At 41.3% G+C, this 16,279-nt stretch overlaps 1 protein-coding gene and 1 long non-coding RNA gene across 3 annotated transcripts in view; one reads left to right on the top strand and one right to left on the bottom strand.

Annotated features, from left to right (window-relative positions):
* The window catches only part of MN1 (MN1 proto-oncogene, transcriptional regulator), an 87,529-nt gene extending 79,500 nt beyond the window's left edge, over positions 1-8,029 (bottom strand). The window contains exon 1 of one of the 2 annotated variants that reach the window (XR_012244328.1): positions 4,250-8,029. Coding sequence is in view for 1 of the 2 variants with exons in the window: in XM_073629350.1 (XP_073485451.1) it covers positions 4,250-7,733 (3,484 nt within the window). In the remaining variant the exon portion in view is untranslated. The remainder of the gene's footprint in view (positions 1-4,249) is intronic. The other variant, XM_073629350.1, reaches the window with a different exon arrangement.
* On the top strand, positions 6,451-15,965 carry LOC141143737 (uncharacterized). Its single transcript, XR_012244329.1, has 3 exons — positions 6,451-8,197; positions 13,985-14,029; positions 15,380-15,965. It is a non-coding gene; the product is annotated as an uncharacterized lncRNA (long non-coding RNA).
* The last annotated feature ends 314 nt before the right edge of the window (positions 15,966-16,279 follow it).

Genomic DNA, 16,279 nt, shown 5'->3' with positions numbered 1-16,279 from the left:
TGGCATATACATATGCATTTTATTATTTTTACTGTAGAGAAAAAAAAACATTTTTACAGCTTTTTATTTATTATAAATATTATGCACATCATATATTAAAGAGTTGCGTTAAAAAAAAATCTAACAAATGGAATTATATACAAGATATAGCAGAAGGAAAGATATTTACTAACATTTATAGGTGCTCTTTAAAAGACACTGCAGTCTTTTTTTTTTTCGTCTTTTTTTTATCTTTTCAAATGAAACAATATGTAAAAATGTTCAGCTACTCTAGCCTTGAAAGTCAATAAATAAAAAGCAATTTAAATTACATTTAACAGCATTTTGGCTAATGGCTATAATTTGTCACAGAGTATGCCCTGCCACTATTGAAATTTAGACATACTTTAATTGCCCATGGGGTAAGATGGCTAATTACGACAAAAAGTTTAGCCTTCACCATACAGTATGACATAAAGATCAGCGCAGGCTCTTTCAAATGTTCACTGGGAGAATTATCTGTGCCTGCTCTTTATCAGTGCAATCAGCTCATCTAAATCATTTATTAAAAGACATGAAGTCTATTGTATACAAATCCTTCATAGATGACTATTTTACATTTAAAAAGAACTATAGCACCAGCTATTACCTAGGTAATACAAAGAACAATATTCCCTTCTTTTTTATGTATTTGCACAGATTCTTTTGGAGACATATAAGAAAGGTAATACTTTAGTCTCAAAAACAGCACTTTAAACATTTTGGAAGTTTATAATGGGTAAAGTCAGCTGGAAAGAAATAGTCTAAAAAAAAAAAAACACTAAGTGTGTAATAATGATCGTTAATTAAATGTATCACAGGTTTTAGCCAAATAAGTAGTCAATCAAGAAGTAAAAAAAAATTAAATAAAATAAATGTAAATATAAAGGGGAAAAAAATGTGATAGTACACATCCAGGGCAACTTGTATCCATTTACATCCAGCTCGATTAACACCTGTGTGGTTTTAGGTTACATGTTCCTGCAGAGCAAATGTCAAATGAAGGCATTTGCAGAGACCTTAGGAATTTTAAGAAAAGGAAGAAAAAAAAACATAATGGACTTAACCCCTTCATCACCAAAGCTTATCCTTCCCCGAAAGCTCATCCTTCCCCGTACACATATTACCATGTTACTTAGATTCTGAAAAAATATCGCTAGACGTATAGTTAAACCGACTTTGACTATTATAAAAAAAAAAAAAAGATTTTTTTTTTTTCCAGTAGGTAAGATGTTAGCATCACTTGGACACCTTTCCAAGCTGTTGAAAATCCAACAAACAAAAATAAAAAACATATTTTACATGTCCCCCCCCCCCCTTCTGTTTCCATCTCCTAATTCACTTTTGTTTCAATGGTCTAAATTATTTCCCTTAAATTAAAACGTGTCACTGGAGAGCAAAGGTTATGCAGTGAGGTTAAATGCTTGTGGCCACTTATAATAAACAGAAAATGGCTTTGAGAAAGAACAGGGAGCAATTGTTGTATATCGATTCACTTTACACACTGTATAGCCAAACTATAAGAAACCTATTGTTAATAAGAAATAAGCAGCAACAAAAAAAAAAAAAAATTCCAATATTAAAGGTGCCTAAATGTCCCACAAATTATAACAATAGGTAACTCCGAGGCTGTGTATACCCATGGGGTCAATGGAATATTTATAAACACTTCATTCAGATATGTATGATATACACATGCACAGTTTTATATGTATTTCATACACATGCATGGGTACACACAAACACACTTAATATATACATACAAGAGGAAAACAATGTGTGTATATGTATATATTTATACATAGATAGATATCTATATAGAGATAGAGAGACCTATATGGCTATAGAGATAGATATAAATCTAAATATGATATAGATATATCTATATATAGATATATTTTACATATAGATTTAAATGATATATATAGATCTATCTATCTATTTATCTATATCTATATATATATATATAGATCTATATCTCTATAGATCTATCTCTCTCTCTCTCTCATATATATCTATAGATATATATCTATCTATATATATCTATATATCTATATATATATCCATCTATATATATATATAGATATATATATATATAGATATATATATATATATATATATATATATATATCTATATATATATAGATATATATCTATATATATATATAGATATATATCTATATATATATATATAGATATATATCTATATATATATATATATCTATATAGATTTATCTATATAGATATATATAAATGTATTTTTTTTTTATTAGATTTTTATGAAAAATAAACTTTAAAAGTGGCTTTTCCTAAAGCTAATTTAATTAAACCCATGATAAATAATTATAATCAGACTATCAACAATAATTGAATTCACTGCTCACGTAAAAAAGTATAAGATAAATAGTGTTGTGGGGAAAATATATATATATATATATATATATATATATATATATATATATATATATATATATATATTTTTTTTTTTTTTTTTTAATTTAGAGAGCAAAATAGAACACAAATAATCCCATCTCCAATTCAAGAGGAAGGGCCCCAAACACAGCAATTTCTGCTGTGGCTTGAGCATAGCATGGGGAATGCTGATGTGCTCTGGAGTCTGCTGTGCATGCTAAAGATTCATTCCTCAAATAGTGGCCCTCCTGAGCTGAGCATTAAACAGGGACAAAGAGGCAAACAGCGGGGGCTTCTATTCATGCTTCAAAACTCAAAGCTGTAAAGCCAGCCAAAACCATGGCCATTAAATGATGCACGTTTAAACCATCCAAACTCTCTTTTTATTTCTCTTTAACCTATCCCCTAATATCTTAAGTCTTTTGATCTGCAGTGGTCTACTCCAGCAAATGTCAGACTAGAGCACATCAGTATTAAAAAAACAAAAAACAAAAAACAAAAAAATCCAGCTATTTAGAAACCAAACTGTGATTCCCATAGTATTACAATATTGAATGGAGTGCTTCCTATTAAAAAATAAGAAAGAGCAAAAGATTGGATTAAATGTGATGCTTTTCTTTTCACCTTGCGCTTGTAACAGGGGGAATCAATTTAAAATGACCAAGCATCAATCCACACACAACCCTAACCCTGCATCTGAAAATGTGGAGGAATTTAAAAAAAAAATAAAAAAATAAAGCAAAGACAATAAACTGAGGGATTTGTGAAAATAAAGTTATATTAGATTGCATTTCACATTTTCAAAAACATACAAAATAGATTCATGCAAGAAATAAATACATTACAGAAAAGTTTTTTTTTTTTTTTCTTTTGTTGTTGTTTTCAGAAACCTTGAATGATTTTAGAATAACAAAGCTATTCAACATGAATAAAACATTCAATAAAACATCCCATAGAATCCAAATAAGTATGATTGCATGCGTGTGTGTGTGTGTGTGTGTACTAATATATATATATATATATATATATATATACACACACACACACAAGACACACACACACACAATAAAGCTGTACAATTTACAATAGATTATTGCAGTATTAACAGAGAAAATAAACCACATGGCATCTCAGGTAAATGAACCTAAAACTAAAATCGTGGTCCCATGTACAACCTGAAATATTAAGCATTCTTTATGTGTATAGAAGTGTGTAAATATACACAGCACAAATGCACAGTATGCTATTACTGTACACTTGTGAAACGTGGTAACCCCTAATGATAATAAGGTAAAGGGTTATATATCTCTTCTAGGGTAAATTGAACAGTAAACATTGATTACCCTCTGTCCTTGCCCTGCAGGCAGCTCCTATTAATTAACTGATAGCATTTTATCAGGACTATAATGGGAACGAATACTTCCTCTTTTGTATGGGTAAAAATAAAGGATTGTAAATTTGTAACTATGCACACTTTGCATTTGAACGTCCAAGAAGTGATATTTGTTAGATAAAAAAAAAAAAAAAAAACGGTTTCTGGGCTTAAAGATCAATTTAAGTATTGCTTAATCAGGCTGCAAATAAAGAATGGTTCCAGCAATGCTTCTTTGTACTGGCTAGCCTTAGCAAATAGAAAATTAATTAAAATGAGGTTTTAAGAATATGTGGCTTGATTTTTATTATGTGCTGGTCAAGTACTGAAGCTATTCCTTTGACAAGAATAGATATTTTTTTTTTAACAGAAGAGGCATTTTTAACAGGTAACATGCCTAAAGGAGGAAACAGAGTATGCACAAAGTGTATAATTAAATGTATATACCTTCTTTGTTGGTTTGTTGGCTCTTTGATTTTTCCCAAGGTGTGATAGACTTGTCGTCTTCCTCTCCCTCCATCAATGATTTCTCATTAGGCAGGTACCAGGTAGAATTATGCTCTGCCATGAGAGAGTCAAGGTCTATCGTACTCATAGAATTTTTGACATTGTCAGAGCAACAACTGTTCAATTCACTGTCCACATTTTGAGCAGTACAGTCACTTTTTTTATTTTTCATCCCCAAGGGCTGGTCTTCAGAAATGCTGAACTGCTGTCTCTGAAGCTGGATCTGTGCTTGGAGTATCTCTAAGGGGTGAATTTCATCCTGGGTCGATGTGCTAGTAGGAGTGCGGACCTGTTCCATCCCTGGGGTGCCAGGGTGGCCAGCCCCAGTACTGCTCAACCCATAACTGTCCGGGAGAGAGGTAGTGTTATTTAGTAAATTTAGACCCATGGGTTTTTGTCCATTAAGAAGTCCGTGTTCACTCCGCTGAATTTTTGGAGACCCTGTTACCAAAGGACAGTTATTGGGTTTTGATATGTTATTATCTGAACTAGAAGAAACTTCATCTTCATTGCCATATGTAGTGTTGACATCTTCGGAGAAGTCAACATGAGGTGAACTACTATCTGATTTAGTCACACTTTGAATTCCACTGTCCAAAGATGACATGAGGTCAGGTTGGTCACTCAGAAGTAGCTCATTACTTTTCCCCCAAGATGGAGAGGTCAGGGGCTTATCATGAGGAGTGCCACCAGGTTCTACTTGATTGGCAGTTTGGCCCTGCTGCCCTGGGCTCACAACTGCGCCCCCACTGTCTGCAGAATACTTATCAAAGTAGTTACCTGGGCTTACATGTCCGCTGTCTCTTTTTCTCCGACCCCTCCCTCGTCCACCTCCAGTCACTGGTTTGCCATCATTGCCAGGAGTGACTTCAATGTTGTAGTTTGGGGAAAGACTAGTTTCTCCCTGTGTGGGTTGTGATGTCCCACTCTGCCCTGTAGATTTACTGTTATTAGTTGTAGCACCAGGACCCTGATTGCCTTGAGAAGAGCCCCCAGAGAAATAATCAGAAGTAGAGCTATTCCCACTGTTGCCATTCAGCTCAGTCTCTGTTTGGCTCAATTTTCTCTTTCCCTCTGCTTGGCTTTTTTTATTAAATGTCACATTGAGGTTTGGTGCACCTAAGCTAGCAATCATATTCTGACAAGCTGTAGAAAGGGCAGCTAAGCAACTTTGTCCAAACATGTTTTCCTTTGCATTAGCCTTACTGAAGGAACCAAGTGAAAGTGCCCCTAATTTGCTGGCTGTTGAGCGCTGGCTTGCTTGAAAATCAGACTGTGGTGGGTATGAACTCGGGGATGAATTTACACCAGGTGGGTTATGAGGTGTCGTCTGTCTATTTGATCCAACAAATGGGAATCCTGGCTGTTGGCCTATAGCTGGTGCTGCAAAGTCTGGAGCGCCCCTTCTGTCAGCTGGGGTACTGTTCATGCCCACACCACCTCCCGGTGATTGCATTTGGGAAAGGTTAGCCATGTTGTTTCCATATTGTGAGTGCATACCCGGAGAATGTAAGGCAGGAACATGTCCTTCTCCTGGTAGCCCCAGCGGCTCCTGCATACCCATTCTGTTAACACCCGGCCTAAAAAGCATGTTTGATCCATTTTGCTGCAAATTAATATCATGGGATGTAGGATCTGTAGGGAGATTTGACCCAGCCATTCTCCTCTGCAAAATGTCACCTGGTGGGTGAGGTCCAGGAAACCAAGCATTTTCCTGGCCTACATGTGGATTCTGAGGATCAAAGCTACCAATCCTCCCTCCTTCACGATCAAAGTTAGGCGGCGGAATACTCCCCACTTGACCTCCATGGACAATGCTGCTTTGATTAACATCGCCATGATGGCCCAATTGCTGCAAATTAGCTTGTCTCATTCTTTGCTGTTGGTTTCTGGAAGCCATTTGTTTAATCATCATTGCAGCGTTCTGTCTCTGTTGCAATGACTGGTGATCGGAGCCTGGGTGCTGTAGAGCTGGGCCAGGGGGGAAGCTGTCCGGCACTTGAGGAGGGTATTCCCCTGGGAGGCCAGGGTAGGTGGAGGGAGAAAGGTGACTGTCAATGCCGGCATTGTGAATACTGTTGTTATTCCAGGCAGCACAGTTCTCAACCCCGTGATTATTAGAAAAGTCAAACCTGGGCCTTTTGGTGACATTCATATATGGGGCATCAAAGTGTTGCAATCTTTGATTTGGAGGTTGCTGCGGAGGTCCCTGCTGCATATTGAACATGGACTCAGAATAGGGATGCATATTTCTATTCTCTAGTCTTTGAATGGGGTACTCAAACTGCGTATGCTGGTTCTGCATTACTGGTCCATTGTCTGGCAAGTTTGGGTTAGAGGTATTGCCTTCAGTTTGCTGCTGCCTGGCAATCGCTGGCGGGCATGAGTTTTGTCTGGCAATCAAACCTGTCTGTTGCTGCTGCTGCTGCTGTTGGAGGAGGGGGTGTCTGGCATTGACTGCAGGCTCCATGCCCACAGGTATCTTACGAGCACCTCCAAACCTTTCAAAGAACACCCCATGCTGCTGCTGTTGCTGTTGTGGGTGAACTTTGGACATGCCCACCATGCCGGGAGGTCTAGGCAAAACAGAAGCACCGGGGAAGGTGCTGTTGGGAACCTGCCGACCAGCACCGTAATGACCCTCGGACTCGGAAGGAGAAAACACAGGTACCTCAAAGTGTCCGGACGGGCCGTCGCTGGGATAATTGTATTCCAGAGCATCGACGCCTGCTTGGTTGTGGATCCTTCTTTGTTCCAGGTTGTGAGAATCCGAAGAAGTGGACGCAGGAAGCCCATGGAAAGAGGCAGCACGGTTGGGAGACTGGTCTAGGGGAAGGCAAGGGGCCGGGACAGCGTGGTTGGAGGCAGTGGAGTTGGCATGCTGGAAATCGGGTAGGTTGCCCGATCTCTGCTGCCCGAAGCCCTCAGCCGATTGCTGGCCCTCGGACATCTGTTCGTAGCCTTCGCCGAAGCCTTGCTGGTTGCCAAGGTTGTTGTTGTAAGCCATGAGCCGGCCACCGTGCAGACAGGAGGCGGTGGGCTCAGGCCCAGCAAAGTTGGCAGGGAAGTGGGGGTGATGCTGGTGAGGGTTGGGGTGACTGTGATGGTGATGAGGAGGTTGGTTGTTGAAGAAGCCATGGACAGGCTGCATCCCAGTAGGGTGGAGATCCGAGTGTCCCCTGGTATGGTATCCATAAGGCTCTCCTCCGTTGAGGTTGAGGTTAATGCCCAGCATGGCAGGCTCGCCCAGGGCTCCCATGGCAGGATCCACAGCCCCGGACGTGCCCCCGGGGTGGAAGGCAGCGCTCTTGAAGTGGGCGCTCATGGCGAAGTTCCTCTCTCCTTGGCCGGCGGCGGAGCTGCTGCTAGTGCTGCTGCTTCTGCTATTGATCTGCGGCTCAAACTGCTCCAGCCCGAACATCATTCCCGGGGGGGGGGAAGCATGCAGCGATCGGGGGCACGGAGGAGCTCACATGGTGCGCTGGGGGGACCGGAGAGGAGGACGAGGAGGATGATGAAGAGGAGGAGGAGGAGGATGGGGGTGATCAGCGCTCCTCCTGGATGTCCGGAGCGGGCTCGGTGACAAGTCTCATGGTAGAAGAAGAAGGCTGGCTGTGCCGATGTGTGACTGTGTGTCTCCTCTCCCCTACGATCAGCGAGCAACAAGTTTAGCATTTCAGCAATCCATTCCTCGCACTAGCGGCCAGCCAATGTCAGCGCGGAGGGGGCGGGGCCTGCGCTTAAGGTGGTCCTGATCTATTACAACACCGAGCACGCCGGGCTGCCATTGATTGCCATCCTAGCCCAGCCACTGCCACTGACTTCTCAGCTCCTACCAGAGCACGGCCAGCACCAGCGGTATCCTTTTGTCTGCCACGAGGAATGGAGGTGGGGGGGTGGGGGGTCTCCTTAATGCACTGCCTGGAGTTGGTGATCCCCAGTGTTGTCAGCTGTCACTCCCAAAATTCACCCCAATCACAGCCTGGAGATCAACCCAGTATTTACCTCCTTTAAGTCCTGGAGATCACCCCAATATTTACCTCCATCAAACCCTGGAGATCACCCCAATATTTACCTCCATCAAACCCTGGAGATCACCCCAATATTTACCTCCATCAAACCCTGGAGATCACCCCCAATATTTACCTCCTTTAAGTCCTGGAGATCACCCAAATATTTACCTCCATCAAACCCTGGAGATCACCCCAATATTTACCTCCATCAAACCCTGGAGATCACCCCCAATATTTACCTCCATCAAACCCTGGAGATCACCCCAATATTTACCTCCATCACAGCCTGGAGATCACCCCAATATTTACCTCCATCAGACCCTGGAGATCACTCCAATAGTTACCTACATCAAACCCTGGAGATCACCCCAATATTTACCTCCATCAAACCCTGGAGATCACCCCCAATATTTACCTCCATTAAGTCCTGGAGATCACCCCAATATTTACCTCCATCAAACCATGGAGATCACCCCCAATATTTACCTCCATCACAGACTGGAGATCACCCCCAATATTCATCTCCATCACCCCAATCACACCCTGGAGATCACCCCAATATTTTCCTCCATCAAACCCTGGAGATCACCCCCAATATTTACCTCCATCACAGACTGGAGATCACTCCCAATATTCATCTCCATCACCCCAATCACACCCTGGAGATCACCCCAATATTTTCCTCCATCAAACCCTGGAGATCACCCCCAATATTTACCTCCATCAAACCCTGGAGATCACCCCCAAAATTTACCTCCATCACAGCCTGGAGATCACCCCAGTATTTACCTCCATCAAACCCTGGAGATCACCCCAATATTTACCTCCATCAAACCCTGGAGATCACCCCAATATTTACCTCCATCACAGCCTGGAGATCACCCCCAATATTTACCTCCATCAAACCCTGGAGATCACCCCAATATTTACCTCCATCAAACCCTGGAGATCACCCCCAATATTAACCTCCATCAAACCCTGGAGATCACCCCCAATATTTACCTACATCACAGCCTGGAGATCACCCCAATATTCACCTCAATCACAGCCTGGAGATCACCCCCAGTATTCACCTCCATCACCCCAATTACATGCCTGGAGATCACCGCCAATATTCACCTCCATCACCCCAATCACATGCCTGGAGATCACCCCCAATATTCACCTCCATCACCCCAATCACATGCCTGGAGATCACCCCCCAATATTCACCTCCATCACCCCAATTACATGCCTGGAGATCACCCCAATATTCACCTCCATCATCCCAATCACAGCCTTGAGATCACCCCCAACATTCACCTCCATCGCCCCGATCACATTGCTTCTCTCTATTCTCACACTCTGGACTCTGCACTCACTCAGCTTTGCATACAAACCAATCAGCTTCCAGGGTTTAGCCCGGATTCACAATGATGCAATGCGGGACACCGCACAGTGCCAATTACATGCAGTGACTCTAGGGTGCGATTTGAGCCATGAAATCGCACCAAACTCGTGCAGGATGCTTTTTTTTCCACACCAGAATCAGAATACCCATGCAATCCGATTCTGCAAATCGCACTGCGTCTTTAAAGCGGAGTTCCACCCAAAAGTGGATCTTCTGCTTTAAGGACTCCTGACCCCCTGATATGCCACATTTGGCATGTCATTTTTTTTTTTGGGGGGGGTTGTGGGGTGGGTATCTAGTTTTGACAGGTACCCAGCTCACACTTCCGGTCTTGCCGTCTAGGCGACTCCTCCTCTCCCCCTCCCTCCCTGCAATCTTCTGGGACACGTCACAGGTCCCAGAAGATTGCCCGGCCAATCAGGACAGCGCAGTGCACACCCTGCTGTGAAGCCGCAAGCTGTCACAGCCAAGTACCCACACTTACAATGCCGGCACTGCGGAGAGGAGGGAGAGAGAAGCGAGGCTTCTGGTGGCCGCATCGCTGGACCGTGGGACAGGTGAGTGTCTGTTTATTAAGATTCAGCAACTACACTTTTTGTAGCTGCTGATTTTTAATAAACACAGAAACAGCTGGAACTCCGCTTTAACATATACTCCGGAATCGGTTTGCATCAATGGGTTGTGATTTTGATGCGGTGCGGAATCCGCAGGCTTAGCCTGGGTTCACACTGCCTGTGACTTTAAAGTCACATGACTTTGAAGTCGGAACACGTCGCAACTTCGGTGCGACTTGCATACGACTTCTTTAACAGAAGTCAATGCAAGTTGAACCAAAGTTGGACCAAAAGTACAGTGAGGGGAAAAAAGTATTTGATCCCCTGCTGATTTTGTACATTTGCTCACTGACAAAGAAATGATCAAAAATATTTTAACAGTGAAAGGCAGAATAACAACAAAAATATCCAGAAAAACACATTTAAAAAAAGTTATAAATTGATTTGCATTTTAATGTGTGAAATAAGTATTTAATCCCCTATCAATCAGCAAGATTTCTGGCTCCCAGGTGTCTTCTATACAGGTAATGAGCTGAGATTAGGAGCACTCTCTTAAAGGGAGTGCTCCTAATCTCAGCTTGTTACCTGTATAAAAGACACCTGTCCACAGAAACAATCAATCAGATTGCAATCTCTCCACCATGGCCAAGACCAAAGAGCTGTCCAAGAATGTCAGGGACAAGACTGTAGACCTACACAAGGCTGGAAAGGTCTACAAGACCATCGCCAAGCAGCTTGGTGAGAGGGTGACAGCAGTTGGTGTGATAATTCACAAATGGAAGAAACGCAAAATAGCTGTCAATCTCCCTTGGTCTGGGGCTCCATGCAAGATCTCACCTCGTGGAGTTTCAATGATCATGAGAACGGTGAGGATTCAGCCCAGAACTACATGGGAGAATCTTGTCAATGATCTCAAGGCAGATGGGACCATAGTCACCAAGAAAACAATTGGTAACACACTATGCCATGAAGGACTGAAATCCTGCAGCGCCTGCAAGGTCCCCTTGCTCAAGAAAGCACATGTACAGGCCCGTCTGAAGTTTGCTAATGAACATCTGAATGATTCACAGGAGAACTGGGTGAAAGTGTTGTTGTCAGATGAGTCCAAAATTGAGCTCTTTGGCATCAACTCAACTCACCATGTTTGGAGGTGGAGGAATGCTGCCTATGACCCCAAGAACACCATCCCCACCATCAAACATGGAGGTGGGAACATTATGCTTTAGGGGTGTTTTTCTGCTAAGGGGACAGTACAACTTCGCTGCCTCAAAGGGACGATGGACAGGGCCATGTACCATCAAATCTTGGGTGAGAACCTCCTTCCGTCAGCCAGGGCATTGAAAATGGGTCATGGATGGGTATTCCAGCATGACAATGACCCAGAACACACGGCCAAGGCAACAACGGAGTGGCTCAAGAAGACGCACATTAAGGTCCTGGAGTGGCCTAGTCTCCAGACCTTATTCCCATAAGGAAGGAAGGTTCGAGTTACCAAATGTTAGTCTTAAAATCTTAATAACTTGGAGAGGATCTGCAAAGAGGAGTGGGACAAAATCCCTCCTGAGATGTGTGCAAACCTGGTGGCCAACTACAAGAAACGTCTAACCTCTGTGATTGCCAACAAAGGTTTTGCCATCAAGTACTAAATCATGTTTTGCGAAGGGGTCAAATACTTATTTCACTCATTAAAATGCAAATCAATTTATAACTTTTCTGAAATGCATTCTTCTAAATATTTTTGTTATTCTATCTCTCACTGTTAAAATAAACCTAACATTAAAATTATAGACTGATCATTTCTTTGTCAGTGAGCAAACGTACAAAATCAGCAGGGGATCAAATACTTTTTTCCCATCACTGTAGTGCAGGAACCTTTTTCTAAGTCGGAGTGACTCAAGTCGCACCAATTAGAACGATTCCATTATACTGAATGGGGTCCAACTTCTGACGAGACAAGTGCTCCAAAGTCAGAGTGATTGTCGCATCAGTGTAAACGGGGTCTAAGCCCTTATTCACATTGAACGTGGCTTTGAAATCGTGCAACTTCATCTGAAATTATGTGCTTTCAAAGCCGCATTTCAGTTCGACTTCAGGTGCGACTTGAAAGACATCTGTGCGGCTTCATGCACAGATGTTTGGCACTCTTTTTAGTAAACAAACCCCTGCTGTGCATGGTAGCCAATCAGCTTCTAACTTTAGCTTGTTCAGTTAAGTTTTGACAATAAAACCTGCAAGCTGATTGGAGCTGCACCAGATTTTGCACTCTCCAGTTTTAGTAAACCAGCCCCATAATAACAGTCAGTGAAGATGTCATTGACCCATTGGATGGAGCTGTTAAGGTGGCCATACACGCTTCTAGAAACAATTGATTTGTTTTCTGATCCGTCTCTCCCAATAAGAATAATTAATCTATATTATATATAGATTATATATATAGATGTATATATAAAGTCGTCAACCCATTTGTGGATTTTGATCAATAGTATGATCATAAATTATCAATCGCACCCCTGTTCTCACTTTATAATAGGATCAATCGAACTACGGTCAAATCCATAAACAAAGCATTCTGAACGATGCAAGACAATCAATCAATTTCCCACTACTCAGTTTGATCACATCTAAATCAGAAGGGGGGGGGGGGTGTATGATTATTCGATTGTTTGCTGATTCAATCATTTTGATCAGATCACGCATGGGGGTGGATTTACTAAAGGCAAATAGGCTGGGCTTTTTGCAAGTGCGGTTGCACTCATTTCCCCCAGATCTTAGGCCTGGCTCACACCTATGCAGTTTGCATTTGACCTGTTTCTGCAGTGCTTTTTACAGTGCATTTTTGCACATGTGTTTTGCATTTTGTGTTTTTTATTCTTTTTTTTTTTAAGGAGAGAGGGATTCTGTTGTTAGGAAGATTAAAAAACGCATAAAAAAACGCACGACATGCGTTTCCGCAGAGTGTTCATTAGAAGTCTATTGAACCAAAAATGCACCGTGTTGCGCTTAAAAAAGTCTCTGACCCTTTCCAAAAACACATCGGCTGAAAAATGTATAGATGTGATCGTGTCCCAAAGGAAACCATGTTAAATGGACTGTAGTGCATTTCTGCAAAATGCACTAAAAACAACGCATAGGTGTGAATCAGGCCTTAGTGAATGTGCTGATTTCCATCATCCAATGTGCAAGCAAAAATGATTTTCTTTTTTTTTTTTACTTTCCTTGCACCTGATTGGGTATTCTTTACAAAATAAAGCTTCACCACATTCACTAAGCTCTGGGGTGAATGAGTGCAACTGCATAGCAAAGTGTCTAATCTATTTGCCTTTAGTTTGTCCACCCTGTGGGCTGGATAATACAATTGAAGCGTGTGTGGCTACTATTACATAAGCTTTTCATGTGCTGATCTGATGTAGTGTGAGTTGCCTTGTGCCCTTCTGTGCTCACCTAGAGCAGTGATTGCGAACCTTGGCACCCCAGATGTTTTGGAACTACATTTCCCATGATGCTCATGCACTCTGCAGTGTAGGTGAGCATCATGGGAAATGTAGTTCTAAAATATCTAGGGTGCCAAGATTTACCATCACTGACCTAGAGGTAGTTAGATTGTATCTCCTGCTATTGACTAAAGGGTCGCCATACATGTTCAAACTTATTTAGATTTACCAAAACTTTGTAACATGAAGACATATCTAATCTACCCAATTTGTATCTTATCTGGCAGGCACTTGCACTAGATGTAAAGGAGGTTGTACAATCAGATTGTAAGGTGTGTATTGAGCTTTATTCAATGTATACACCTCTGAAACAAGGCTAGGTGATTTTTGTTAGTGAGGTTGTGCTATTAAAATCACAGTCGCTATGCTTGTGGAATGGGTGACTCATCGCTAATAGTCGCACAGGGGCTGGTTTACTAAAACCGCACGGTGCAAAATCTGATGCAGCTGTGCATGGTAGCCAATCAGCTTCTTGTTTTAGGCTTGGTTCACATAGGGGCGATGAGGGAACACTGCAAATCCACTGCGGGTTCCCGCATCGCACCCGACTCGCACAACAGTTCACACTGCCATATGCAAACTGCTGGGAGTGTCAATGCAATGTTAATGACACCCCCATTTCTGTTTTCATATAGCAGTGCGAACGGTCAGTTTGGACAGGAATCGGATCGCATGGGTGTGAACACCCATGCGATTCGATTCTGGTGTGGACTAATAAAAGGGAACTGTGCGAGTTTGGTCCGAATGCAATGCAAATTCAGCCATACTACCTGTATGGCTGAAATTGCATCGTACAGACATCGAATGGGATTTGCATTTGCGATCTCACACAGCACACTGATGTCAACCGGCACTTATTGTCAAAGTTTAATTGAACAAGCCAAAGTTAGAAGCTGATTGGCTACCATGCACAGCTGCACCAGATTTTGCACGCTCCAGTTTTAGTAAATCAACCCCATAATGTTGCAAGATGCGTGCGATGGATTGCGACAACGTGTAGCGATCACAGGCGATTTTCGTCGCATTACCACAAATCGTCCTAGCCTAAAGGATAGAATTGTTTGCAGATGAAAAACGATTGTTGTAATGTATCATCTGGCCGTGTTCTTTATGAAATATTTATCCCAGTAATCTTAATTAAAGCATCCGTCCCCTGGCACACTGGCAAGTGGCAAGACGTTCCATTCCAACAGATCAGGCTTTGATCGAAAAAAAAGAAATTAAACTGTACCAAAAGTCTGATTGGTAATTAAAAAATTACCCAGCATGAAAAAAAAAAAAAACTTTTATTTTGGATCAGTGTTTATTTTTTATTATATCAAGTCACCAACGTTAGTAAATATTTGTTATATTTGTTTGTTATATTGACGTCCTGCAGGAAATTTGTGTTTTTTGGGGTTTTTTTTCGTGCTATCGTGCTATTGTGAAGTGCAGAGATGGCGAGGAGAAGTTGTCAAAGGCTGTAGGGTGCAGTGATGGCTCTGCCATCCACCCACTGCTGCTGGGAAAGCAGAAATAAATAGAAATATTTTCAACCTTGGCATGTGTAAATGAAAGGAGGAGGAAGCCAATTTGTATATTGCAGTAGATTTTAAAAGGATTTTTTTTTTTTTTTTCTGCAGGATCTGGATGCTGTGCTGTGATTAAATATTGATTTTGTGTAATTAGTTTTCATGTGAACTATCCTCCTTGCTGATGGCTAAGAGATTTCAGAAGTAGAAAAGAAATGGATTTGGACATGGAAATTATTACTTTGCAAAGTGACGGGGGAATGGGGACCTGCGATGTCTTGCCATGCCATAGTTTATGGGATGGATAAAATGGGAGCATTAAAGTACAATGCAGTGCGATAACTGAAAGGAGCTCAGCTGATGGAATAAAAACACGATCGTGCTGCTAATACCCTTCCCTTTTTGGACCCATCTCGCTGACTGTTGCACTAGGCTGATTTGCTTATTGAAAGTTTCTACCTAAAAGGTACAATGTCTTTTTTTTTTTTTTTTTTTTTTTTGTCTGTTATATCTGTATCAAGTCTTTTGTAACGTTGGTAAATTATATTTTAATAAACTTGTTTTTCTGCAACATAAAAAGGCAGATCTATGACTAATTAGTAGTAGCCCAGATCCAAAAGGGTTGTATCTCATTATATTAAACAATGATTTTTTTTTTTCTTTTTTAGTTCAAAGTCAGTTCAAGAGGAGCGATTGTTTGATTTTTATATTATATATATATATATATATATATATATATATATATATATATATATATATATATATATATATATATGTATATATAAGATTGTATGTATGTGTACCTAAGCTAGTAGTAGAATCCGTCTTCCAAACAGCCACACTGCCCCCTAGTGCCAGAAAATGTCGATGTGACCTGGGAAAAAAAATCCACCAGGCAGCAATTGATTTGTACCGTTCATTTTAAAGTTACTTTTCTTTTAACGCTTAATTTTAATAACATAAAGTCATCTGCGTTACCCAACGTGAACAAATTCATTACATTTACAGTTG

The sequence above is a fragment of the Aquarana catesbeiana genome, linkage group LG01 (genome assembly GCF_042186555.1).
Source record: "Aquarana catesbeiana isolate 2022-GZ linkage group LG01, ASM4218655v1, whole genome shotgun sequence".
NCBI lineage: Eukaryota > Metazoa > Chordata > Amphibia > Anura > Ranidae > Aquarana > Aquarana catesbeiana.
Note: the sequence above shows the minus strand (reverse complement) of the source record. Positions and strands in the feature narration are given on the sequence as shown.